Source organism: Syngnathoides biaculeatus, chromosome 2, assembly GCF_019802595.1.
Source record: "Syngnathoides biaculeatus isolate LvHL_M chromosome 2, ASM1980259v1, whole genome shotgun sequence".
NCBI classification, from domain to species: domain Eukaryota; kingdom Metazoa; phylum Chordata; class Actinopteri; order Syngnathiformes; family Syngnathidae; genus Syngnathoides; species Syngnathoides biaculeatus.
The window spans coordinates 284,537-304,904 of record NC_084641.1 but is presented as its reverse complement, the minus strand read 5'-3'; the positions used below and the strand labels follow the sequence as shown (position 1 = coordinate 304,904).

Sequence of the window (20,368 nt, the reverse complement as noted above, 5' to 3'; positions counted from 1 at the left end):
CCGTTTGGGCTCTCCACAGCATGTCAAGTTTTTCATCTAAGCCTATCTCGTGCATCTTCCTCACTAACACCCACAGTCTTCATATCCTCCTTCACCACATCCATCAACCTTTTCTTTGGTCTTCCTCTCACCCATTTGCCTGCCAGCTCCATCCTCAGCACGCTTCTACCAGTATACTCACTCTCTCGCCTCTGGACATGTCCAATCCATCGAAGTCTGCTCTCTCTCACCTTCTTTCCAAAACGTCCAGCTTTGGCTGTCCCTCTAATGAGCTCATTTCTAACCCTGTCCATCCTGCTCAGTCCTACATAGAACGTCAACATCTTCATTTCTGCTACCTCCAGTTCTGCTTGCTGTTGTTTCTTAAGTGCCATCGTGTCTAAGTGCCAACGTGTACATCATGGCTAGCCTGTTTTATCCACTGTTTTATAGACTTTGCCATTCATCCTAGTGGAGACTCTTCTGTCACATAGAATACCAGACACTTGGTGTTGTAGGTTACATAAGCAGTGGGGGAAAAAAGTTCAACATTTTTCATATTGAAAAAACATCTGAAGACATACGGACTCCCTGCTGGTCCACTATTCAAACTACAGTAGTCACACTGTTCATGTGTTGCATGTGAGCTCACAGTATCACCAAGACCCTCATTTTCAAGGTGATTTCACATAAATATCCTAAGGTTACTTTAAGCAACTGGAACACGCTCCTCCCAGGCCCGAATGGATGCGGATATAGGAAGGGCAGCGCGGGTTGGCGGCATCATACGGCAGCACAACATGGGGGTGCGTGATGAAATGGGATGTGAAATGTTCCCTCGCTTGGGCCGCAGAGCCATAAAACATTTATCAAGCTGAGTTAGGAGGTGGGACCTTTCAGCATGCACAGAGTGCATGAAAAAGGAAGTGTGTGTGTGTGTGTGTGTGTGTGTGTGTGTTTTGGGGGGAATGAGAATTGCTTTTAATTTTAAAAATGGATTTGCATATAACTCTTAATCCTTGGTCAAACTCAAACACTTTTCAAGATCAGCACTTTACAGTTGGGGTCGTTTGTATGTTTAAATGGCTCTGTACATAAACTTAAAGTCATTATATTTCACATTACAAGCAATGAAATATTATAATAAAGGTGTTAAATTACAATGTTATCTGATTTTAGGACAAAAGCATTGCATTACATTGTAAGAAATTTGTGAATTTAACACATTCATATACAATTTTCATTCTAACAAAATATTCATTATCTATATATCCATCCATCCATTTTCTTTGCCGGTCATCCTCACAAGGGTCACCCTGAAGTGGTTGCCAGCCAATCTCAGGGCAAATAGAGACAAACAGCGGCACTCACAATCACACCTAGGGGCAATTTAGAGTGTCCACTTAATGTTGCATGTTTTAGGGTTGTGGAAGGAAAACGGAGTGCAAGGAGAAAAGCCATACAGATGTAAAATAAGCATCTGTACAACAGAAAAAGAAAGACCTGTCACGACCCATCGGAACGACGGTGAGACCCAAATGCAGGATTCATCAGATGCAAGGTAGTTCGGGGAAAATCGTTTAATATTAGAAGGTAGTCAGGTGCAGCAGCGGTAGTTGGGACGTCGGGCGAAGAGAGCAGGCAGGCAGGAGTCGATACACGGGAGATCGATCAAGGCAGGCAGAAGTGTCAAAGGAGTCAGGCTTACGGGGTCGGTCGGACAACAAGCGAAGGTCGGTACACACGTGTTGACGATCAGGGATACGAGAGTGCTGGAACGGGACATGAACCTCAACGATCTGGCGGAGCACCAGTCGTCATTGTGATCCTATATATACACACGGGATAATCAGCCCGCATGAGGCGCAGGTGTGTGCCTCCCAATTAGCGCGAGCACCCGCACAGCCCGGCCTGGAGTGGCAGGATCGGGACAGTACCCCCCCCCCCCTCTAAGGCACGGCTCCCAGACGTGCCTAAACGAAAGAAACAGAGACAATTATTAACACATGCAGGGGTGGGCGGAAGGGGGTCCGGAGGAGGGCACGCCCCCCAACCCCAGTCTGGTGGCCATCCAGGCCACCAAACGGGAGGCGTCCGGGTAGACAGGTCAGGAGGACCACCCGGACGCCAAGCACCAGGATCCCCACGGGGCGATTCGGGTGGACGACCTCAGTGAGGAACAAAACGGCGAAGCAGGAACCCGACCAAGGCAGGCAACTGCTCCGGACGAGAACCTCCCACGGCGTGGTTGCGAGACGACCAGGGATTGGTCGCCACCGAGGCTTGGTCAGGGGGCAGCCGTGGATTGATCACCAACGAGGCCAGGTCATGAAGCGGCTGGGAGCCATCAGGAGCAAAGAGGATGATGGAGAGAAGGACCAGAGCCATGACCCCCACCATCACAGCCATCCCGAAGTCTCTCCAGCTCTGTGGTGGATCAACAGAACTCCCCAGCTCCTGTCGCCGTCGAGACAGGGACGTGAGAAGGCGGCCACGAACCGGTCGCCGCCGGTCCTCCTGGACAGGAACGTGAGAAGGCAGCGGCATCGCCATTGGTACCCCCTCCTGGACGGGAACGTGAGAAGGCGGCGGCAGCGCAACCATCGGCACCTCCTCCTGGACGGGAACGTGAGAAGGCGGCGGCAGCGCAACCATCGGCACCTCCTCCTGGACGGGAACGTATGGGCGTGCCCGTCGCCATCGTAGCAGGAACGGGGGGCGACCGCGGACCGGTCGCCGACGAAGCAGAAGTGTGGAGTGGCCGCGGGCCAGTCGCCAGCGGTACTCCTGGGCACGGACGAGAAGCGGCTGCGGAGACGTCGCCACCCCCTGGACAGCAACATGAGGCGGCATCGGGTCAGTCTCCACTGCCACGTGAGCTTGCAGTGCATTCGTTCAAACAGCAACGTGGGCGTGGGGGGTTAGGTCAACGAGAGTAGGCAGAGAATCAGTCGAAACTGACACGTTGGCATGTCTTGGGAGCGGGTCAGTTCCAACTGCCGCGTGAGCAAGAGTCAGTAACGAGTCCGTCGAAACTGCAACATTAGCGTGTCGAGGTGGCAGACCCGTTCCCACTGCAACATGCGCCTGGCTAGGTAGCGGATCAGTTGCCACTGCCGCGTGAGCAAGAGTCAGTAATGAGTCCGTCGACGCTGCAACGTTGGCATGTCGAGGTGGCGGATCCGTTCCCACTGGAGCGTGAATCTGCGTCAGCAGCGAGTCAGTAGTAGTCGCGATGTCAGCATAGCTCGGCTGGTTCTTCAATCCTTGCTGAACCTGGGCCGTGAGAGTCGCCAATTCGCCGCTCTGCCCCTCTATCTCCGCCCGCATCTCACGGCAGAACACCTCGTGATTTGGCGGCTCCTCCTTCCTCTGGGCTGGAAGCTTCGCCATCAGCTGTGGGTCTGCCGGTTTCACCGTTGTCGGTGAGGAGGGGGAGGACAGTGTCTTAGTTGCTGCGCAGAGGGAGGCACAAGGGAGCGCCCGGCTGGGGCATCTCCTCTGACAGCCAGGCGGAGGTCCCGGGTAGATGGCCAGGTGGGTTCCCACAAACGGGTTGGTGTACTCGGTGAAACAAGCTGGCCGGGATTGAAAATCGGGCGAAGAGATTCGTAATCGAAATAATCAGAGTCGTACTCAGGCAGCCAGTCATACAAATCAAGGTCCTCCTCATAGTCCGAGAAGTCAGAGTCCAGAAGAATATGCGGAGCCGGACGGGTAGTCTTCGGGACGTATTCGTAGCTCGCCGGCGGAGCATATGACACGGAAGCCGAGGACGCCATGGAGACTACCCGGATCGGACAGGCTTGGTCTTCCGGCAGATGGTCTACCTTGCGTCGGTCCCGGCGACACCGGGTCCTTCCTGCTGGGTCCTGTTTTGGCCAGATCGTTCTGTCACGACACATTGGAACGAAGGTAGGACCCAAATGCAGGATTCGTCAGATGCAAGGTAGTTCGGGGAGAAACGTTTATTATTGTATGGTCGGGGATCAGGCAGGCAGTCAGGTGCAGCAGCAGTAGTTGGGACGTCGGGCAAAGAGAGCAGGTGAGCGGGCAGGCAGGAGTCGGTACACGGGAGATCGATCAAGGCAGGCAGTAGTCTCAAAGGAGTCAGGCTTACGGGGTTGGTCGGAGAACAGGCGAAGGTTGGTACACACGGGTTGACGATCAGGGATACGAGAGTGCTGGAACGGGACAAGAACCTCAACGATCTGGCGGAGCACCAGTCGTCATCGGGGTCCTATATATACACGGGATAATCAGCCCGCATGAGGTGCAGGTGTGTGCCTCCCAATTAACGCGCGGGCACCGGCACAGCCCGGGCTGCAGCGGCAGGATCGTGACAAGACCCACACTGCCTGTAGAAGAGATGACCCAGTACACTCTACTGTGCAGAGCGGACTGGAAATACAGACTGGTATATTTGTGTCGAGGTCCATAATTGACTTGCCCCGTCATCCTCAATTGGCAATACAAACATAGAGTCATTAACAGGCGCAATATGAGCATTCGGCCATTTGTGTGGGCTTCATAACATGTTGGTTGATCCATCCATCTCATCTCACTGTTACAGTAACAATGACAATCCATTTGGGATTCCTTCATAAATTCCACTGAAGTCAATGTTTTATTGTTTTTGTATAAAAAAGCATGCATGAACTACTAAAAGAAAGAACACAGCTATGCACAAGCAAATTATTTACAAGTTGGAGGCTGTCCATCATCAGATCATTTGCAGAAATGCCAGAAAAATAATGTCAGTAGGAACGAAGTGAAAAGTAGCGTTCATCTTAATAGTTTGCCATTAATTCCTGATCATTTCCATTCCAGGTGTTCCTGTGGAGTTCCCAGCGGAAGCAGAAAAGCTGACTGTTGGAATAAATTGCTTCTAAACTGGTATGTGCTGGAAACCAGTTTCAAGGAGAACATCCAGACAAATAGCCCAAATCTGTGGTGCAAACGAGTACGTTTTTTCAGAGCGAAGAGGAGGTAGACAGGTGGCTCTCAAGCTAACATAAATCCAGGTAGCACGCTCTGTGATTTCGCCAAAATAAACCGCGAATGTACGGGGGTTTAAGGACCCTCGTCAACGTGTGTTTCAATGTAAAACCGCAAGATGGCGCTTCTTTCCCATCCATAAATTGAGAATCCTGGCGACACATTCAATAGATTTTGTTCCCCCGATATATGGATGCATTCTTTCCCGTTTGTCAAACATACTTTGTCTACTTAAACACTTTTTAAACTGTTTTCTAGCGATCCAATCACCATGACAAATAATCTCCTCTGATGAGACAATTTTTAATGGAGTTGTTGTTGTTGAGTACCTTTAGAAAGACAACAGTGGGAAGAAAAATTGACGACCCCCCCCCCCCCCCCCCCAATTAGGATCTTCGCCTCCAGCAACAGCGGCCCCTCCTCCTGCACCTCCCCCGCTCATGAGCGACGTCGCCCGGTCAGTCACCTCTGGTGAGATCGGCCTGAGAAGCCCACGGAAACAACTGCTCAGCACGACGCTTTCGCGGTCTGCGTTCGGGGTGGGGGGGGGGGGAATAAACTCGACGGAGAAGACGAGACACGAGCCCGAGTTAGCTGAGTATATCACATCTTCTTGTTCCAGCGGCTTTTCCAAGGTCTTCTCTCCTGGCTCCGAGTTGCTCAGCGCGGACACGATGGGCTGCTGCAGCGGCCGGTGCACGCTCATTTTTATTTGCACTTTACAGTTGGTAAGTGGAGTGGTTATTTTCAGTTTTAACAGGGAGACATGAACGTTTATGACTTTTACAGCGCATTAGAATTTTACCTTTGAAAGTACCATTAATAACGTTTCAAGTCTTGCCCATGTGCAATCAAACTTGATTGTAGTTAAGTTATATGAGACCATAATTCGAAACACACGAGAGAAGATTAAGTACGAGGAATTTACCTGTGACTTCATTGATATTTGTTTTTAGGATTATTTATATATGGTTAATTATAGTGGTGAAACAATGGGGTGACTGGTGAGAGCGTCTGCTTCGCATTTCTGAGGATCGGGGTTAATATCCCGACGCCACTTCTGTGGAGTTTGCATTTTCTCGTAGGGAGAACATGCATGTTTCTTACCACATCCCAAAAACATACATACATTTGAGACTCCAGATTGCCCTAAAGTCAAATTGTGAGTGATTGTTTGTTTCTATGTGCCCTGCAACTGGCTGGAAACCAGTTCAGGGTGTACCCCTCATCCTGCCCGAAGATGGCTGGGATAGGCTCCAGCAGTCCCGCGACCCCTGTGAGGATAAGCGGCTAAGGAAATAGATGGATAGATGGTTTACTATTCTGTGATGTGTTGGCAAGTATATTTGATTTCTACAACCCCAATTAACAAACAGGCATTATCTCAAGGCACTTGAGCAGGTCAAGATAGATAATAATTCATAGATTCACAAAAACCATTTGAACCCCACATGAGCAAGCACTTAGCTACGCGGGAGATGAAAAACTCACCTCTAGGAAACAAACATTGAGCAAAACGCCCAGTAGAAGGACAGCGAAAAGACCCGAGAAGGGACAAGAGAACAACAGGCTCAACAACAGCAGTAACAACAACTTTAATAATCCTATGATGACAGAGCAGTTGTGAGAGAACATGCGTTGTTGCTGTTGATTTCTTTTAAGATTCAGATTTACATAATTTGATGATGCAAGGTTGTTGTTGGCGTTGAGCCATCACTTGGTATCACCTCTGATCTAAATAAGGTAGGCAAGTGTCTCTAGGAGAAATGAACAGAAAAAGTTCAATTTTTAGTTGCATACATTGCCTTGTGTGGCACCCATTTCTGTGATCTTTAGATTTCTTTTGACGGTCATTGGAGAGTCTGTTGGGGTTTAGGGGTGTAAAGTTCAATTATTGGATCACTACTGGATAACCTGCACACAATCATACAGGCAAAAACTATGATGCAACCTTTAAGAGGACACCTGTTCCTTTTCCTAACCTCCTCTCAGACAATTAGACCTTATTAGATAGAAGGATCATTTGTTAAGAGGTTTATAAAGGTGTCAGCGAGTTGCCTAAAATGTCCCCAAAGTCTCCAGGACACGGCTTTATTTTCCCCAAGGCACTCTGGATGAACTGACTCTTCCTAGCTGCAGAAACGCATGTGGACACTTGCAAATTTCTGATGAGTTCAAACGGGGCTGCGTTAAACCTTCAATGACCTTTCAAAAGGTAAGCAGGTTGAATATGTGCGCGCGTGCTTGGATGAATGTATTGCAAGTACGGGGCCCCAATCTTCCCCTGAGGAAACCTATGCATTGACAATGAGCCAGCTGGGTAAAGTGACAACAAAACAACATAGTCTGCCGCTCAGATGTAAAAATAGCTCTGGTGAAGCACCTCATGCGCTAATTATCTGGGCCGAGAGCCTTGATCAAAGCTGTTTTGCCATCTCCGCCATCGCTTAATTGAATAGTGCTGCGCTTTTATTCATCAGCAGGCCTGGCGTAGGGACCCTCAGCCTCGCGACGGAAGGTAGCAAATAATGAGGCTGCTGTATTGATCAAATAGTCCCCATTCCCTCCTCATTCGTTAGCCAAACTGTTCCAGACAGCAGGCCTGGACGGTTGTCAGAACCCCGATCAGCCCCTGAGAGTGGCCAGTGCCGGCAGGAAGCTTGGCCTGCTTAATGATGTTTGTACTCAGAGGAGCTCATTTTATCTTACCTGTCGACCTTAAGATGACCTGCCGTGGAAGCCTTGGACATATATTAGGGACCCAATCTAAAGTCATTGCAATATGAATGGAGCCATGAGATTGGAGGAGAGTAGATTATGGTCAGTCAAGAAGAATGGATGACGGTGCCCTTTCCATTGGTCCTGGATGTTTTTCTGTAAAATGTGATGTAAACTCATACATAACCACCCAGAACCACGGGAGTCGCTTCAGGACATGGAACCTCGAATTGAGCTTTCTATTGACTATTGGAGTGATTGAGCAATCAGAAAAAAAAATTGGATTGTTAAATTCAATAACATGAACATGTGAGGTCCACTTTGGGTCGCCTTCTTCACGATCTACTGTAGTATCTGTGACTTTGGGTTTTCTCTGGCTTTATAAAGAGTTACTTGGGCAAGTATGGAATTGGCTTGCTCTTCACTGGCTATCCCAACTGTGGTGTGGTGTGACATGATGAGAATGTTGGCAATTGGCAGCTCAATGATAAATGTCCTTATTACGTACTTGTGTTCTCACCATTTGTTCAATAAAAGGATCAAAAAGGCACCGATGGCTATTTTTGTCCTTGACCACTTCCAAGGGCTTATAAAGCATCCTAACCTGTCACAATAGCAATTTTATAAAAATTAACTGAACATGTTGGGTCATCTTATTAAAGCATATTCTTCCATGTCACTACCTGAGTTGTGGAACAAGCATCAAAATGTTTAAACCAGGGGTCTCAAACTCAATTTACCTTGGGGCTGCTGGAGGCAGAATTTGGCTGGGGCTGGACCACAGATGCACATGCACACACGGCCAATTTAAATTTGAAATAAAAAAAAAATCCAATCTTCTCAAACCTATTTCTCATTTTTTTAACACAAAATATGATAAGGACGCTGGTGTAAACACTTTGTGTGCAAAACTAATAATAGTAAAACGCTTCACGGGAATGTTGCTGTAAGTGAAAAATATTTCTCTCCTTGACCCACTCAGATGGATGCGGCCTAAAAGAAACATACACATTCTTGTAAAACAGTGCAATCTGAACAGCAGTTGGTGGCTTAAAAAGATAACAGTCTTGATATAAGGAGAGGAAGTACTGCACATCTTGCATGCGTGAAATATAAAAAGAGCTGGAAGCCATATTACAGTTTTTGATCTCTCACAAATAGAAGGCATCCTGAGAAAGTGTTCATAGTCAGACTGTCCACTTTTCTCAAATTTATGATGATGTACAGCTGCTACCAAATAAACTAACTTTCTAGTGAGAGGCTCCGAGAGGGTTCAGCCAAAGTGCTTCCAAGAAAGTTTTTTTTTCTGCATGAAGTAGATCCTGAAGAGCATTGTGTCTAAAGGCTAGACATTATCCTTTGGCATGTTGTCATCTCCCACACATTGCAAGGGATTTAGGCTGTGTTTTATCACCACCCCAATGCGCTTCGACAACTAATTCTTGTGCTCAATAGAACGTTCATAATTGTTGAATATTCATCAGGAATTTTGGATGTCGGTCAACTTTTTGCCCCTCCGCCTGCTCTATTTGTAAGCAAGTGTGCCGGCAACCACACTCGTACATTACCCTGCCCATTGATAGCTTGCTGATACCAGTGCATTATATTGCTGTAATTAAGATGAAGCAAATTGCATGGTAATAAAATGGCCAATTCTTTCAGCCTTACCGACCAGGGTGTTGGACTTAAAGCTACCACTCGACCCAAATTGCCAAACTGGCTAGCTTGTGAAATAGAAGATGTGTGTGGGTGTTTTTTTTTATGCAGTTTTATGGTTGGTTGATGATCGTGGACTGCATTACTTTGGCTTTGGATTTGGTAAGCAGGTCATTGGAAATGACAAAGTAATTGACCCCTCCGTGCATATTGCACAATCCGCGTCACTGACCAATCAGAGGCCAGAGATCTGCATAAACCAAAGCCCGTTTTTGCTCCCGCCATTTTCTCAGACAACATTGCATGGTCCAGTATAGGTTGAGTTAGCGTTTTATCGCGTATTTGGGTTATTTAACAAAAAATGTGGTTAAGAGGTGTAGTCACGGACTTTGTAATAGTGACGACGGGTATCCTGAAAGGCTAGTTGGTGGAGTTCGATTCGTACCCTTTCCAAAACCGAAGACCCAGCACGAAAAATGCCTCCGATGGATGAAACTTTGTGGAAGACCGCATCATTAACTAAATCCATCTAATATCAACCGGAACACATATGTTAGCACGAAGGTATGCCCTATATTTGATTTTCAATACATGTCTCGTATAAATGAATGAGACGTTCTCCGCTAGCATAACACAGCTACGTGTGAACGATTGACACACTTATTCTTTGTTGAGCAATATTTAGCGATGATCGGACTGCACAAATGTATTGATTTCTTGCTGGCTCGCGGCCAGAATCTTAACCAGACTGTGTTTGCACGTAGATATGCCCTAAATTTGATTTTTAATACACGTCTCGTATAATCACTTCAGGAGGCCTGGTTAAGCACCCTGTGCGAAGGGGTCAATTGGTTCATCACCATTTGGTTCACAAAATGCCTCTGTGGACAGTGAGTCATGAAATTCTGAATAATAGAATTAATGTTTTGTTCCAGTGGATCGGTGGCTCAGCTGGTAAATCATTGGCCTCACAGTTCTGAGGTCCCCGGTTCAATCCCCGACCTGCCTGTGTGGAGTTTCCATGTTCTCCCCGTGCCTGTGTGGGTTTCCTCTGGGCACTCCGGCTTCCTCTCATATTCCAAAAACATGCAACATTAATTGAACACTCTAACTTGTCCCTAGATGTGATTGTGAGTGCGGCTGTTTGTCTCAATGTGCCCTGCGATTGGCTGGCAACCAGTACAGGGTGTACGCCGCCTCATGCCCGGTACACCTGGTATAGGCTCCAGCACTCCCCGCGACCCTCGTGAGGATAAGTGGTGAAGAAAATGGATGGATGGATATTTTGTTCCCACTGTATTCACTTCGAGCGGCACAGTGGAGAAACTGCCAAGAGCGTAGGCCTCACAGTTCTGCGGACCGGGGTTAAAATCCCAGCCCCGCCTTTGTGGAATTTGCATGTTCTCCCCGTGTCTGCGTGGGTTTTCTCCGGGCACTCAGGTTTCCTCCCACATTTAAAAAACATTCATTCATTGGAGACTCTAAATTGCCCCTAGGTGCCTCCTGCCCGATGATAGCTGGGATAGGCTCCAGCACTCCCATGACCCTTGTGAGGATAAGCGACTCAGAAAATAGATTCACTTTAGATGTTGCCAGAGATTACACGGCAGCCATATTGAAATAATCCAAGTAGATAAAAAATATTGTGGGTGTTAGACCCAGCCTGCCATTCAGACAATCCCTTCAAACTAGAACACCAGAGGATCTAGTATAGTGTATTGTATGTAGCAGAATATTCTGAAGATTCTGAGCCGATTTTTGGTTAAGTAGATGTGAATGAGGCTGAGGCTTTCCAGTATTCGAAGAACACTTTGTGTTTTCATTGGCTTTTTTTTTTTTTTAGTATGATTGCTTTATACTGTAACTCCTCAATAAATTTCCATGGAACTTTGTGGCGCGGTAAGAGCCAAGAAATAACCCATTCCTGCAACATAAAGGCAATCGAATATAATATGTATTCATAGTTGATTCATCATCCAAATGGGATTACGCCTTCTTGGCCCGGATTTCCCTGAATTTTAGGCAAATCTAAAATTTATGCTATGTTTGCCGAGGCCACGACAACCCCATTTGCTCGAAATGTAGTGTACCTGAAATATTGGCCATTATTTTCATCGTATTCAAGTCTTGCTAAGTTTTTCCACATTCCATCACCGTATTTGTGATGGGGCTGCTAAATCCCAGAGGCCCAGTGGAGCATTGCAGTTCAGCTCGCAGTTTATGAGAACCTGCCCATTTCATCCTAGTCTGTCTCGTTTGCCACACTGTGGCGAGACTTCTTTTTTTCGATTACAATTTTTGCAGCTGCGGAACATGTTTATCCCAACAAAGCAGAATGAAGCTTTGGAGCAAACACAAACTTTCTGAGAAGATGTGTGTGATAACTTATTCATTTTTGTGAAGAAACTGATTAACGATTTCTCAAGTGTTAATTTCACTAGTGCATACATTTTCAAAGTATCACTTCCACAATAATTTCTGGAATGTCACAATGTGTTTTGCAGAGACTTTCAGACTCGTGTTCCACATATTGTGGAGGGCAAATCTAGTGTCCGACATTACTGGCTAGTACGGCGATGTCTCAGGCTGCCATTACAAAAATTTAATAAATGAATTTAATGAAATAAACATTATATTGTTTCAAAAAAGGGACAGAAAAAAATGCATCTTGGGAGCACATTATTTTATCACGCTCCCACATCCTGGCTGCCAAACCACAGAGGTGAAAGTTCTTTTAGCGCCGGTGTCAATGTATTGCAAATCACCAATCTTCACCTCAATGGTTGCAAATAAACAACCCTGCTTGCCAAGTATAGTTTACATTATCACAAAGTGAGCGGGAGGGGATGGTAGGAAATGAGAGAAAACACCAATGCTAATTGCTAAGCTATCGTGTCAAAAAAACAAAATAAGTGACTAAGTGATAGAGTGCACTTGTCACCCTGTCATCTGAGAACAGTCATGTTTAAATTATATTCACCCATCCGTCCATTATCCGAGCCACTTATCCTTACAGGGGTCGTGGGAGTGCTGTAGCTAATCCAAGCTATCTTATTGAACTGATTGCCAGCCAATCACAGGGCACATTTTATTTTTACAGAATTAGTAAAGGGAAATTACTCCATACAAAGATATTTTGATGATGACACATCAAAATCTCATCACAAGGTTGATTCAATAAAAACAATGGAATAAGTATTGAAGCCACAATTTATTAGCAATAATGATTATTGAGTAATTATGATATTGTACACTTGAACAGAGTGCAGAATTATTTTTTCCCTATCACATAATATACTGCAAGAGGCCCTGTAGCTCAGTGGTTAGAGCACTGGTTTGGTAAACCAGGGGTTGTGGGTTCGTATCCCACTGGGGCCTCCACTCCCTGAGAAGGGTTGCGTCAGGAAGGGCATCCGGCGTAAAAATTGTGCCAAACATATATATGCGTTCGTCTGAGGTGATACGCTGTGGTGACGCCGAAAGAAACACACACATAATATACTGCAATAACTGTCGCGCTGCAATGTTCTGGAGAGCATTTTGAAAATATGGAACTTTGGACAAATTGGTTGTGTAAGTGTATTTCCAGAGGTTGGCACCAGGTTGGTGACTCCTACTCTCTCCAGTACGTGCTCTGTTGTTGGCTGGCAAAGAGACCTGGGTGTGGTACACCTCTTTCCTGAAGTCAACAGGGTTAGACTCCAGTGCCCTCCAACTCAAGTCTGCTTAGTTAAGCAGTATGGAATGGTTGACTGAATCTGAGGCCAACTATTTACTGTAAATGTCCTATTCTCTCTGCTGGGTATTTCAATTAAATTTCGTGCTTAGACATTTGGGCCTTTTTGGGCCATTTTGGGCAAATGTGCTCACTCACCCCTTCAGCAAAGTTGCAGGCAATTGTAGAATCATATGCTGAAGCTGTTCAGGCAGCTCTTGGTGGTTCGGTACAGTACATTCCCAACACACTTTTTTTAAACTTCTCCTAGTTTGTAAGGTTTAGTTTAAACAGTCCTTGTAATTAACATGACAAAATCACAGTGAGACTACAAAAGTGGCATGATGAGTAAAAGGAAAACTTCTCATATCCTCTATTTAACATATGTCTAACTTGTATATCAGTCCATAATAAGGCAAATGATTTTGAAGCATCCATCCATCCATCCATCCATCCTCACGAAGGTCACGGGAGAGCTGGTTCCTCTTCCAGCTATCATTGGGGAGGAGGAGGCCGGGTACACCTTGAACTGGTTGCCAGCTTGTCGCGGGGCCATATGGAGCCAGACTCCAGTCGCACTCACAATCACACCAAGGGGCAATTTAGAGCGTCCAATTAATGTTGCACGTTTTTGGGATGTGGGAGGAAATTGGAGTGCCTGTAGAAAAACCACACAGGCACGGGGAAAACATGGAAACTCCACACAGGCCGAGCCGGGACTGAACCCTGAACCTCAGAACTGTGAGGCCAACGCTTTACAGCTGCACCACTGTGCCGCCTGAAGGATACAATTAAACCATATTTTAAGTTCATGATGTCCACTTCTTAACTAAATCCATGTATTGTTCTCCAGCAAGACTCTTAATGGCAGTAACTTGGTGTTTAGGATGTGGAACACCAAGAAGGTTGTTTAAAAGTACTTAAGCGACAGGATTAATGAAACACTGCTTCGCATCTAGGGGTCTTTTTGAAACGTTTTTCACCTGTTTGCTGCCTCTAAAGAGTGTGTGTGATGTTTACACTCAAAGCGCTGAAACCTATCCAACATTACTCTGTAAAAGTCTTGCAGGTTATCCTGATTTTGTACAGAACAGTGTGTGTGTGTGATGGAACACTCCCCTTCCGTTGTTTATCAGACCCCCGGTGTTCTGTTTGGGATGGTCTTGACCCAGGTCTTGTTGATTGCCGAAGGTTACCGCATAATAAATATGCTCACGCTCAGAGTTGTGAGCAACCCCCAACCCCAAACCCTCTGATGTGTCATCATTTTACTTGAGAGTCTAATGTAACCTGGGTGTGAGACACAGCTTGAATATGTAATGAATGTTCATGCTTCACCCCCAACATGTTCTGTAGCCTCTGCTCAAACACCACATGCTCTATACACCCCCAAATCCTCTTTCCTGTCTTTTCCCGTTACCTCTCCCTGTTGGATCCCAGGTTTGAATATGTTTGAATTATTGATTACAGAGTGAGCTATCAGGATAGACAGATTCTCTATAGAGATTTTGGGTGGATACAATTACAAAGATCTATCTATCTATCTATCTATCTATCTATCTATCTATCTATCTATCTATCTATCTATCTATCTATCTATCTATCTATCTATCTATCTATCTATCTATCTATCTATCTATCTATCTATCTATCTATCTATCTATCTATCTATCTATCTATCTATCTATCTATCTATCTATCTATCTATCTATCTATCTATCTATCTATCTAATCATCTGTATACATCTCAACTATATCTTCATCAATCTACTGTATTTCTTTCTCTCCCGCAACAATATCTACTGTATGTCTCTCTCTCTCTTCTCTCTCTCTCTCTGTCTCTCTCTCTCTCTCTCTCTCTCTCTCTCCCTCTCTCTCTCTTTCTCTCTCTCAGACCTCTTCTATAACTTCATAACAATAATAATTGTAATGAATTAATGTGTGTTCTTGGGATATACCATCTGTGTGTCCCCAGCCATGTGACCATTTATCCTTTGAATGTCTTCAATTTACCAGGCCATTAATTATGATGAGATAACCTTGGTCTGGGAAATACTGGGTGCACCCATCCATGCACAAGGTTGAATAAGTTTCTCTGTGTTTTCCACATCACTGACACTGCAATATTACTTTATAATGGAGATAAAACTGGAACTGTTTTCAAGCTCATTTTTCTCTTTCCATATCAAGGGTTGCAGCAGTGTCATTTGTTATAGGGTGGCATCACAGAAATTGCTTTGGGAGAACTGGCAACCTTGGGTGACTACCTTGACAAATTCTACTCTATTGAAGGGTTGAATAACATTCATCCACCCCATCTCAACCAATCACATGCACATTATGGGGTCTACGCGCTTCTCAAATGTTTTTCGTCTAATTGTGATGTGTGCTCAAACAGGCAGAATCCATATTATATCCCATAAAGCTCTTAACTTCCCCTGCTGGTGCATTTAAACAATTCCTGACTCACTCAAATGGAAGGTACCAGCTGCTAAGAGGTCTGCTTTTCTAGACTGCCATGTCATAATGAGAATTTATTCTGTCACAGTTAAATTGATGCCTCTTAATGTTGAGTGACATCAAGTGACAGAAAGTCCAGTGGCGAGACCCCAATGTACAAAAGTTGCAGCGATGCAGAAATATTGATGTATTCCCATGCCCCCCTTCATGGAACAAACATGGTTGTGTCCAAACGTTGACATACATTAGGTCCCCGGTACTTCTAGAAAAGTAATGAGGACCCCGAGTCGAGAAAAGTATAAAAGACATCACGCCATGTAGCTTTGGCCACTAAAACCGTATTTCAAATGGCGAGGAGTGTAGTGCTTTATGATGACTCTCTGCCCATTAAGCCATTTATCAGCTGTGTGTGATACCAGGCACGGCCAAGGGCTCGCTATTTGTCTATCAAATTGTCACTGTGTCCTATAGAAGCCACACATACAGATTGGTGCTATGAGTTGCACAGGAGGCTCCTGCAGTATGTAATAATGACTTAATCCATGCGTGAATAATTGGAGTGAACAGTGATAAATACTTCACTGCCTGCTGAGAGCCAACAAGTAAAGGCAAGCTCGGGCAAAGAGACGTTTGACCTGTGATTCATTGCTTATCTCAGGTATTGCCGTTCTCTTCACATAAAATTTTGAATACAACAGCTGTTGTAATTTGGCTCATAAAAGCATCTGGTTAATTGTTTGGATTTACTTAGATATACAGTGAAGAAAATAAGTATTTGAACACCCTACTATTTTGCACATTCTTCTCCTTAGAAATAAAGGAGGGATCTAAAATTTTTATCCTAGGTGGATGTCCACTCTGAAATGATAATCAAAAAAGAAAAATCCAGAAATCACAATGTATGATTTTTTTAACAATTAAACTGTGTTATACAGTTGCAAATAAGTATTTGAACACCTGAGAAGACCAATGTTAATATTTGGTACAGTATCTTTTGTTTGCAGTTACAGAGGTCAAACATTTCCTGTAGTTATTCATCAGGTTTGCACAGACTGCAGGAGGGTTTTTGGCCCACTCCTCCACATTGTTCTTCTCTAGATCAGACAGATTTCTGGGCTGTCGCTGAGAAACACGGGAGTTTCAGCTTCCTCCAAAGATGGGTTTAGATCTGGAGACAGGCTAGGCCACGCCAGAACCTTGATATGCTTCTTATGGAGCCACTCCTTGGTTTTCCTGGCTGTGTGCTTCGGGTCATTGTCGGGTTGAAAGACCCAGCCACGACCCACCTTCAATGCTCTGAATGAGGGAAAGAGGTTGTTCCCCAAAATCTCACAATACATTGCCGCGGCCATCCTCTCCTTAATAGAGTGCAGTCGTCCTGTCCCATGTGCAGAAAAACACCCTCAAAGCATGATGCTACCACTCCATGCTTCACAGTAGGGATGGTGTTCTTGGGATGGAACTCATCAATATTCTTCCTCCAAACACAGTTAGTGGAATTATGACGAAAAAGTTCCATTTTGGGCTCATCTGACCGCAAAACTTTCTTCCATGACTCCTCTGTATCATCCAAACAGTCATTGGCAAACTTAAAACGGGCCTTGACATGTGGTGGTTTAAGTAGGGGAACCTTCCGTGCCATCCATAATTTCAAACCATGACGTCTTAGTGTATTACCAACAGTCCCCTTGGAAACGGTGGTCCCTGCTCTTTTCAGGTCATTGACCAAGTCCTGTCATGTAGTCCTGGGTTGCTTACGCACCTTTCTAAGGATCATTGAGACCCCACGAGGTGATATCTTGCATGGGGCTCCACAGTGATTGAGATTGACCGTCATGTTTAGCTTCTACCATTTTTTAATGATCGCTCCAACAGTGGACCTTTTTTCACCAAGCTGCTTGGCAATTTCTTTTCTTTTCTTTAGCCCTTTCCAGCCGTGTGGCGTAGTGCAATTTTGTCTCTGGTGACTTTGGACAGCTCTTTGGTCTTGGCCATGTTACAAGTTTGAGCCTTATTGATTCTATGGAGCGGACAGGTGTCTTTATGCAGCTAACAACCTCACACAGGTGCAACTGATTGAGGATAATACATGAAGTGGAGATGGACTTTCAACGGCTGACTAACAGGTCTTTGAGGGTCAGAATTCTAGCTGATAGACAGGTGTTCAAATACTTATTTGCAGCTGTGTCATACAAAGTAATTGTTAAAAAAATCATACATTGTGATTTCTGGATTTTTCTTTTTTGATTGTTGCTCTCTCACAGCAGACATGCACCTATACTATAAATTTCAGACCTCTCCATGATTTCTGAGTGGGAGAACTTGCAATATAGCAGGGTGTTCAAATACTTATTTTCTTCACTGCATGATTACATTTATATGTATGAGCCAATTAGTCTGTCATCTTAAAAAATCATAAAAAAAAAAAAAAACTGAATGCCGAGATTAAGCAATAATTTCAGGGAAAAAAAAAGGTCTCCCTTGTCCCACTCGAAAAACGTGGTTCACTCCTGACCTGCGCCCAGGTGAACTTTTTGAGTTATTTTCAGATACATGCCGTCACATAGATTCACCGTTAAACTCAAATTGCCTAACAAAGCAATGCAAATTTATTCAAATGGTGCATTTCATTCAGAAGGTAACTTAGTGCACTTGACATAATTAAAAGCATTCTAAAACAGCTTATAAACATCCAAAACGAAGAGGATAAATGTTGCAAAAGGCATACAGTGCAAAAAGAAATCCATTTAAGAGTGCAAAGGCTCAAAAAAGAAAAAGATTTAAAAAAATGCATTTGGGGCAATCATTTCTATTCACAACTTATTCCGTTTGTGTGCAGCCTAACAGCTAAATGCAGCCTTGCTTTGATCTCTGTGCTCCACTATTTGACCTGAGTCTGAAAGATCTCACAGCCCTACTGGGTTTCTATGCGCAGTATTCAGGACCTAAACCATTCAGTGATTTATAGGCCAGTAGCAGAACTTTAAACTCTATTCTAAAGCTCACTGGGAGCCAGAGTAGAGAGTTTAGAATTGGAGTAGTCTGTTGTGACCTTTTTGTTCTGGGTTAGGGTTAGGGGTTAATGTTTGATGCTCTTTTGGGGGAGACCAGTCAGATGCTAAGAAGACTTTCTGTCCCAGATTTCAGTTCAATGTCAGTTTGAGAAGCTTCCTAGTCATCACACTGCTCCAAGGCATAGTACAATTCGTGCTTCAGGTTGTTGAGCATCGTGATCTTCCACATGAATCCCTTGACCAGCCTGAAGTTGGTACACATGAAACTTTATCACTCTCCACAGCGTCCGCTCAATCAAGTAAGCTTTCCGGATTGCCTTTCACTGGCTTTGCGTGAACGCATGCAAGACTGATATTTTCATGAGTGTTGTTTGTAGTCAGCCATCTACTGCCTTGTTTGTCAAGAACAAATCATGTATTAAAAACATTTTCCTTGGATTATATAAATTGGACTTTTTGCGTTGGATAACTGTGCTGAATAGCAGTCGGGGCAAAACATTCTTGCTCGGTAGCAATTTTGAACCACGCTGTTCCAATGTCATTTGGCGAACCATGAACAAGGCAATGATGTGCTTCCCAAATCTGCAAAGATGAGCTGTCATTGATCATGGCCTGAATTAAACCCTCAATGCATCCTCAAAGTTGGTGACAAGTAATACAGGAGACGAAGAGAGTGACACCGGATCAACAGTAGATTCCCTGTAATTTTTAAGTACAGTTTTTATAGGAGGAATGCAATGTCTTGGTTATGGTTCTTCACATATAGTACATTCCCCAATGAAAACACACAGTACACACCAGCCTCCGGGGAGTCATTTGTGCAAGATCAGGCGATCAGTGGGAGGCTTTTACAGGCCGCTGTGTTGCCGGCTTACTACTCCTGGAAGAGCGTTGGTGATCAAATTCCACCCCACTCTCCAGTAATCTGCTTCCTCGGTGATACGGGGTAATTTAGCTATGTGGACTTGAATGATGGTGTGTCTGTGCATGCATTGTGTGTGTGCGTGTGGGTGTGAGATCTTTGCCCCCCCAAGATTGATTGCTGTTATCTCGATGGGCTATTGAATTAGTGGCGAATTGAGCGGCTTTCCACTGCAGTGAGAGGATTTACCACGGATGCACACCTCTCTCATGCCTGTACACTTGCATAATATCATAGGCTTTCAAATCTATTAACATTTATCCAACCAAACAGACAAAAAAGCTGTTTACGGATTCTGGCTTCGCTATGAGTGGGGATTTGCGGCGTGCCAACTTTCACTATCTCCAACATAAGGATAACTAGAGGTTTGTCATCTTTACATCATCATGTACATCTTTGTTTGAAATGAAACCTCTTTCTCGGTATGGAAAATACATTTTTACGTGGACGTCGAATCAAATTTTACAGTATGACTTGACCGAACACCAGCATGTACGCGTACAAGTGTTACTGCTAGCAGCTAGCACTAGCTGACATCATAATGTTATGTTACCTGCTTGCTAACAAAACTTTAAATATGCAAGCATTCAAGTCTCAAGCTCTCCGTGAAGACTGGAAAGCCCAAAACGTCCTCTCTGGAGCAGCCAATGACAACATCACATTTTTTTTTCTCTTATTGTTGTTTTTTTTCCAACCGCATTATATTGCCGCAGCCATTGTTGTTTTCACAATACGGAAGTGTTAACACATTTTCTGATCCTGCCCCCCTGTCGGCATTAGGAGGCCTCTTCTTCATCCGGGCAATAGACAGAACCTATACGGAAAGACGGCACTCTGTCATCCTTTATTAACCTTTACCTCAAAGAGTTGTTGTGCTTTGTCTATTTCGTCCTTTAAAAAAACAAA

At 44.7% G+C, this 20,368-nt stretch overlaps 1 protein-coding gene across 1 annotated transcript in view; it reads left to right on the top strand.

The window, feature by feature from the left end:
- The first annotated feature begins 5,534 nt into the window (after positions 1-5,534).
- nkain4 (sodium/potassium transporting ATPase interacting 4) overlaps positions 5,535-20,368 on the top strand; it is a 48,034-nt gene continuing 33,200 nt past the window's right edge. The window contains exon 1 of the mRNA XM_061811369.1: positions 5,535-5,705. Coding sequence (XP_061667353.1) covers positions 5,652-5,705 — 54 coding nt within the window. The 5' untranslated portion in view covers positions 5,535-5,651. The remainder of the gene's footprint in view (positions 5,706-20,368) is intronic.